The 7,500-nt window shown below is 50.1% G+C and overlaps 1 protein-coding gene across 10 annotated transcripts in view; it reads right to left on the reverse strand.

Moving 5' to 3' along the window:
- dysf (dysferlin, limb girdle muscular dystrophy 2B (autosomal recessive)) overlaps positions 1-7,500 on the reverse strand; it is a 59,455-nt gene that overhangs the window by 38,420 nt on the left and 13,535 nt on the right. For 6 of the 10 annotated variants that reach the window (XM_035519682.2, XM_081694607.1, XM_035519681.2 and 3 more), the window contains 20 exons: positions 7,374-7,424; positions 7,157-7,187; positions 6,856-6,971; positions 6,546-6,669; positions 6,324-6,427; positions 5,603-5,671; positions 5,474-5,517; positions 5,277-5,359; positions 4,109-4,141; positions 3,681-3,796; positions 3,258-3,371; positions 2,877-3,054; positions 2,525-2,649; positions 2,259-2,365; positions 1,979-2,174; positions 1,300-1,446; positions 1,070-1,201; positions 712-878; positions 323-437; positions 69-174 (listed from right to left, as the gene is read on the reverse strand). In XM_035519682.2, coding sequence (XP_035375575.1) covers positions 69-174; positions 323-437; positions 712-878; positions 1,070-1,201; positions 1,300-1,446; positions 1,979-2,174; positions 2,259-2,365; positions 2,525-2,649; positions 2,877-3,054; positions 3,258-3,371; positions 3,681-3,796; positions 4,109-4,141; positions 5,277-5,359; positions 5,474-5,517; positions 5,603-5,671; positions 6,324-6,427; positions 6,546-6,669; positions 6,856-6,971; positions 7,157-7,187; positions 7,374-7,424 — 2,158 coding nt within the window. The remainder of the gene's footprint in view (positions 1-68; positions 175-322; positions 438-711; positions 879-1,069; positions 1,202-1,299; positions 1,447-1,978; positions 2,175-2,258; positions 2,366-2,524; positions 2,650-2,876; positions 3,055-3,257; positions 3,372-3,680; positions 3,797-4,108; positions 4,142-5,276; positions 5,360-5,473; positions 5,518-5,602; positions 5,672-6,323; positions 6,428-6,545; positions 6,670-6,855; positions 6,972-7,156; positions 7,188-7,373; positions 7,425-7,500) is intronic. The other 4 variants (XM_035519685.2, XM_081694609.1, XM_035519684.2 and 1 more) reach the window with 1 other exon arrangement.

A 7,500-nucleotide genomic window follows, 5' to 3' on the forward strand; every position in this document is an offset into this window, starting at 1 on the left:
AAAAACAAACATACGTAAACATGCTGGTTTGCAGTGCTAAGGAGTAAAGGCTCCATAAGAGTTCATACCCTGATCGTCCACTGCTCGTTTTAAGTCTTCGCTCCATTCCGCGTCTTCCCACACCCAGCCTGGAGGGCACTCGATGTCGTCCTTGGGCACGGCTCTCTCTCCATTCTGCCCCCCAGTGGACAAACAAAGCAAGACAACCTCTACCGCCTGCAGCCTGCTTTATTGCCAAATGGATTCTATCATTTCTGTTAAGGATTTGAGCAAACTATATAACCGTGCTGAGCTAAATATAAAAAAAAACAAGCATACACACCACGTCCGTGTAGCCTTCTGGCATGCCGATCCACTGTCCCCCTGGTAACCGCATCTGGTTCTCAAACACTTCTTCCATGAAGCTCATATGGCCTGCGTCCACGTCACACAGCAAGCTGGGAGAAATCACAGTGTGGGAAAGTCCCCAGTCTGATCAATAAAACCTAATCAGGGGCATGCAGTTAAGATTGCCAATAACTGTCCAGGAATGACTCATTGCTTTAAGAGTTTACAGGCAAAGTTAGTGCAGGTTTGAGTGTTCAAATTGACAGACATCCCCTCTGGTCCGCTGGGGCATACAAAAATATTTTTTTTTTGGTGAACAGTCTCATATTAGCGAGGCCATGGAGATGAACAGCTCTGAGGAAGAGAGTGTTGAGTGGTTCTTACGTTTTCTCTGGGCTGATGTACCAGTCTCCAGCCCAGGTCCAGCCTGGAGAGGGCCTGAAGCTCTCCTTGGGCAGCTTCACCCTGCCGGTGACGTCACTGAACTTGGGGTAGGTGAGGCCCGCCGTGCCCCAGCTTCCCACCAAGGCCAGTTTGGTCTGGTTCTCATACTGCAGGGCGGGGAGCCAACAGTCACGGCACCAGTGGCACCACGCTAGAGCTACACGGCACTCGGCTGTTCACGATCACAAATCTAAACTCACATATAAGCTAAAACGGTGGTGGATATTCAATCGACTTTTTTTTTTTTCCCCCAGGAATGTGCGAGTGACGTACTGTAAAATAAAGCAAAACGGCTCACCGTCTCTGCGTACACAGACAGCTTGCCCTCGGAAAACTGGCTGAAGTGCCTGACGTCGGCAGCCAGACCGAACCACACCTTCACCCTGATCTGTGCTGGGATCTTCGAATCGTCGCTACCGCTCTGAGGGTACTGAAACGCACCCCCACGAAAAGACGGTTGAGCTCCACGCACCAATGTGGCCCACGCAATCAGCCACAAGCGCAAGAGGCCTTATGTACCTTACGTACCTTCATGAAGAGCATCTGGAGCTGGCCACAGTGCTTGCCACAGTAACCCTGGGAGAAGAGCACCTCATGAGCAGGGATCCTGTGATAGGCCACTCTCCTGTCTCCCTGGAGCATCCAGATCACTATGTCTGGCAGACTGTTCTGGGGCTGAGAGAGACAAAGAGAGAGAGATACAGCAGCATTGAGAACAGAGATTAGGCAAAGAAAGAAAAAAGGAATGAAATAGAAAATGCGTCGCGCCGCGTCGCGTGCCGTGTGTGGTTTGCCGCGTCGCGTGCCGTGTGTGGTTTGCCGCGTCGCGTGCCGTGTGCGGTTTGCCGCGTCGCGTGCCGTGTGTGGTTTGCTGCGTCGCGTGCCGTGTGTGGTTTTCTGTGTCGCATGCCGTGTGTGGTTTGCTGTGTCATGCTGCGTTGCGTGCCGTGTGTGGTTTTCTGCGTCGCGTGCCGTGTGTGGTTTGCTGTGTCATGCTGCTTCGCGTGCCGCGCTGTGGTTTTCTGCGTCGCGTGCCGTGTGTGGTTTGCTGTGTCATGCTGCATCGCGTGCCGCGCTGTGGTTTGCTGCGTCGTGTGCCGTGCTGTGCCGTGTGTCTCGCTGCGTCGTGTGTCGTGTTGCGTCGTGCTGTGTGGTGCGTTGTGCTGCGTCGCGTCATGTCTCGTGCTCTGCCGGCGCAGGGGCTGACCTCCTCCGCGAGCGAGCGCAGTCTCAGGGCCCAGTCTTCGGCCTGCTCCAGCACAAAGCTGAGCTCCGTTTCCTGTCCATGCTTGAGCGCCAGGGCAGCCTGCACGATCTGCCTCATGTTCACCTCACGCCCCCGCCGCATGGCTCGGTCCAGCGGTGTCGCACACGCCCAGCCTTCCAGCTGTGGGAGCTCCTCACTGGGGGCCACACGGGGGTCCGTCACATGCATCGATACCTATTCATCATGCAACTGGGGGGGGCACCCAAGACGTGTGCCTTACCTGCAGTCGGCGATGATGTCATCGAGCAGCCGCAGGACCCTCTGCTCCAGTTCATCCTGGTCGCCACCCGCTTGGAGCTCCAGCTGCACCAGCTTCAGGTTGGACTCCTGACACAGGCACAGCCAAACATGCCGTGTTCAAAACGCACATCCCTGAAAAATGTGGGGGGGGGTGGGGGTTTCCCCATTTTTTTTAAATCCAAGGACTCTGCGTGCATCTGCGTAAAAGCGCGGTTGCAGCACTGTCTAGAGTTCAAACCCCCTCACCAGGCGGTCCACGATGCTGAGCAACATGTTCAGGGCCTCTATACGTGGACCGATGTTCTCCCACTCAGACGAGAGCACGACCACGGGCTTCACATTCCCCCAGGGCAGGTGGTAGTAGTGACAACCTACACTCACAGGCCCACAACTTTAGCTTTACAAAGTAAAGGTTAGCACTGCACACATCTCATTCTCTCTTGATTTATAGAGTGACTGAAGAAAAAAAAAACAACTTTTTTTCTAACTCGAATATTAGCATTACGAACACTTAAAGCATTATTAACACTATGCGTCTTACTTCAATGAAAAAAAGTGTAGTTGAAGTTAACAGCCACTGGGTGGCACTGTTTCTCACCATCAAACACAGCACGGCTGTACTGTGTAGTGGAGGGCAGGGGCAAGCAGCTGGAGTCGAACTTGTTGCCGTAGTTACCGATGCTGACCTCAAACTGAATGGCATCGTCCACGCCCTGGAGGAGGGTGGCTGAGTAGAAGGCAGCAAACAGAGAGTACTTCCTCTTCCTCATGAACTTCTGCAGGAGAGGATGACAGGAAACAATGTTCACATCCCGCACGTGTCCAAGAAGCCCAGCACGTTCCTTGGATTCTGACATTCGGCTGCGGAATGCCAAAAAAAGCCTGCTGCCAGTCGCTCAGATGTCCTCGTGTCCTTCAGGAACGCCGCGTGGGGAAGCTGATGATCGTTTATGTGGTGGGGTGAACTTTGACCTCTCACCTCTACCTGCAGCAGGTCATCAGGGTGGATGTCTTCCACCTTCTGCTCCACCCGGTCGCACAGCTTAGTGGTTAGCTCCAACAGCACACGGCCGCGGTACGCTACGCCCTCGCCCTGAACCAAAACAGACCGCACACAACCACCGATGTTACTTCACTTATCTCAGCACAAAACGTGGGGCAACCACTTAAGAATGGGCGGGGCAACACATGTTCCATGTAATAAAGCTTTTAATCAAACTGGACCGGTATTGCAGGCTTTCTAAAAGAGGATACATCCTGAGGAAAAGAGAATTTCTGATCACCCCACAGATCCATTTTGTCAGTAGCCTTAGTGAAACATGCCTGCATCATTTTGAAAGCTGTCAACAGGGATGGCCTGTTTCTCACACAGCTTTACATTACTCAAGCTGGCCTGCCTTACCTTGCCGAGGTTGAGGGCTTCGTGTGGGTCAGAGAATGTGTTGAACTCTCGAGGACTTCCGTACATGTTCACATAACATGGGCCGAATGTTGGCAAAAAACCCAGGCTGTCGTCAACTAAGACAGAAATTGGAAGAAACTGTAAGAACGTATAACAAGAACTCATTATTAGAACGTCTCTTTATGCAGTCTTAAAGTAGGATCACACCACCTGAGATTAAGATATAATGCGTCCTTCTGGAGCAGTAAGAAAACTAGCTAAAAGCTAACAGCTTTGAACTGTTTAGCTTTAGATCTGACAAGCTCTAATCTGCACCTGCTGCACTCAAAAATGCCTTGTGGGTGTCAAAGATATAAAGCGATACTTTATATCCGATCTTATATAAGAGGATACGTGCCACACAGATGCAAGATGAAAAAGACACATACTGGCGCTTTGGAGATCCCTGGGAGGCAACTCGTCTGAATGCGAAGAGAGATAGAGGACAGTTTTAAGACATGGAGGAGCGGAGCTAGGACGACATTGATGGCAGCGCACTCACGCGGGCTCTAGTTCATGCCTCGACAGGGGAGTTAGGTCTCCAAACAGTTAGTCAACCATGCAGCCCAGCGAGGGTGAGCGCAAGCCTACACCTGAACGCCAGCGCGAGCAATGCTAGGGGAGTGGCCCCCAGACCAGCTGCCTCTCCCCAGACCCACCTGCGTCCGGTCACAACTAGCCGAGTTTGAAAGGGGGGGGAAATAAATGAGTGCAACATCACGGGACTAGAGCATCACACACACACACACACACACACACACACACATGCATCAGAGGCAAAGCTGTCTCACAGGACTCTGAACCGGGGGCACACAGCTATAGAACCAGGCAACCACAAGACACAGCACTCCTGCCGCAGACAAACAGCAGTCTCCACTGAATCACGCCTCCTGCACCATATTCCGATGCCGTAAACTAAAAGTACATGAGTGTTTACACCACAGCCATTGTGTCGCTCCACGTCTTTACCAGCACCACACTCCGCGTGTAAGCACCACAGCGCGGGTGTCGCAGCGCGTGTTCGTGGAGAGAGGTTACGGTAACAGACGGTACGGGGGTCGGCATGTCACTGTGCTTTCATAGTCAGAGCTCTCTGGTGATGCAGCGTCCAAAACATCTGCCACAATCTTCTGAGAGTAACCGCACCCAAACCGTTTATTTGGGTGTTTTAGGCATAGTTCATGAAAGTTACTCCTTTCCGCCTGTTAGCAAAAAATCGCAATCAAAATGATAAACTGATAGAACACCTGGATGTGTACAATTTCCTTTTAGTTTGCACACAGAAGCATATTATTCTACTCAATGTTTGTAGAAGCCTTTTATACTGATCTGAGGTCAGTTTTGCAGTTTGTCTCTCTTAACGATCGAGGCAGGGGATAACCTACTGGTTAGGCTGCTGCCAGCCAGAATGAAGGCCCAGTAAATTCACAAGGAATCGTTGTTTTTTTTTGTTGTTTGGCGTTTCCAGAGCATGTGCGAGAACTAAGCAAAAGATGCAGTTACACATCGTCCGTGGCATTTTGCTGCACACTATGTCACATACGTCAGACAGCTCACCTTCCATTTGACCTCCGGGCGCAGATATCTTCGACATGCACAGGTGTGTGGTGCCAATGACATCGTTGTGGCTGGCTCGATCCCTGACAGAGATCGGGGGGGGGGGGGGGGGGGGGGGATATCACAAGAAGTCTCTAAATCAGCCCGTGGTAATCTAATTTATCTAACATACGCCCAGAATTTCTGAATAGACTGACCAATCCAAAATGCGTATCCTCATCTTCTCACACATTGACGGGAACTGCAGAGAGACACAAGAACATTGCCTAGAAGCACGGAGGAGTTTGATCGTAAATGGGATGTTTTTACAGTGGAGCTCTTCCTACCCGCACAGGGACTGTCAGGCTTTGGTTCCATTGCGGGTTAGCATTCTTCTCCAGTATCTTACTGCACATCTGTGTATATGAAAATATTGGCCATGACGTAAAACGACTGCAGTGTGGAGATCATCTCTAATGTCAGAGGCTTCAGTGGCATGGGTGGAGGGTGAGATGGAAAATCGCGAAGAATAAACATTTAAACAACTCTATCATGAAATTATTTGTTATCTTGCCTTTTTCATTGTTTTTCACAATCCTACGCTTAATGCTTAAATATTTTGTTTGAAGAATAACAAAGTCAAAATGAATGTCCTGAGGAATTATACATGTTCACATTTGTTGATTGTGTGTGTAAACGTGTGGGGCCTCAAGGGGGGAAAGGTTGACTATGTCTGCGTTGAGATGGAATGTTGAGAGGTTGGACCGCTTCTGTTAGGGGGCTTATGGGCTCTGCACAGGACCTTCCACGCGATGTGGCCGGACTCGTTAGTTTGAGCGTTTTCTTCGGCCAGACGTCTGTGCTTTCGTCTGAGAGTTTAGCATGACTTAAAAGCAGAGGTGAGGCGAGATATACTAACAAATGAAAGCCTTTAGCAGGTACCCCTGTAGGTCAATGGGGTTTTAAGCTCAAAATGGAGACTAGGGTATCTGAGGGGTTGTGTGTGGACTTCCTGACCAGAGGAGATCTAAGGCGCTTAGGGATGATATGTGTAATCTGCTGCTCTACCGTTTTGCCAGCAAAGTTGAGTTCCACTAGTGGATCCACCAGGTTCTTTCTATTAGAGTCAAAGCCCAGGAAATGCTTCATGCCATCCATAAAAGCGTCATCCACTGGGCAGAAGACAGGAAAAAGCCACAAATTAATGTATACATACACACACACACACACACACACACACACACACACACACACACACACACACTCACAAACACCATTGACAGCACATACTCTGGGGTAGGTCCTCTGCTCTGTAGGCTTTGAGAGTGAAGGTGGCTCCTCTGAGCGTAAGTCCCGCTGGTCTCAGCAGGTTTGCCTCAATATCCTCCTTCTCCTGAATGCCCTCCTTATCCACCTAACACACACACACATACACACACACACACACACACACACTGTTACAGCATGCAAAAATTCTGGATTCCTGTACTGTTTTTCAAAAGCACATGGAGGAAACATGATAGCCACGTTATGTTCTTTCGGAACAAGGACTGGAATAAAGTATCCAAGCCAAGCCCTAGAAGGTATCACTTTTACTCACCGGAGGCTCATCGCCGGCCGCCAGGACATTCAGGCTGACCTTCAGATAACCTCTGGCTCCAGCAGAGAGGTCATCAGGATCTGCCAGCAACAACCACTTCCTGAGAATAGCATGTCCTGCCGCAGGGAAGAAACCCCACATCATTACACGGCCTGTACCACGCACCCGATTCCAAAATCCGATTTCTCTAAGTGAAGATTAAAGTTTAAACTTTTAAGTGAGGTGCAAAACTCGAGATCAGGCACTACTTCAAACACAAGCATGAGGTCTGAAGCAAGGGAGCATGGTGTGCAGCACTCACGGTGTTCACCGTACACTGTGCCCACGTCCATCTGTGGGGGAAAAAAGAGAGAGAACAAGTTCAGATCACTATCATCTCTGTAATTCAGCACACACACACACACACACGCACACACACACGTCATAACCATGTGACGGGTTGACAAAAACCATCAATGCGCATTCTTAGAAGAGACAAAGTGATTCATTCAGTAAGAAAGAAAACAAGCAAACACCACCTTAAATTCTCCAATCACAGAGTCTGTGCGTAGAGATTTGGAGTCAAACACCTGGGGGAGAACAGGATGAACCGTTATGACGGTGTTTTGGTTTAAGCTTGACTAAAGCACAGGAATTTCAATGATG

This window comes from Electrophorus electricus, chromosome 13, assembly GCF_041902795.1.
Source record: "Electrophorus electricus isolate QZ-2024a chromosome 13, ASM4190279v1, whole genome shotgun sequence".
NCBI classification, from domain to species: Eukaryota; Metazoa; Chordata; class Actinopteri; order Gymnotiformes; family Gymnotidae; genus Electrophorus; species Electrophorus electricus.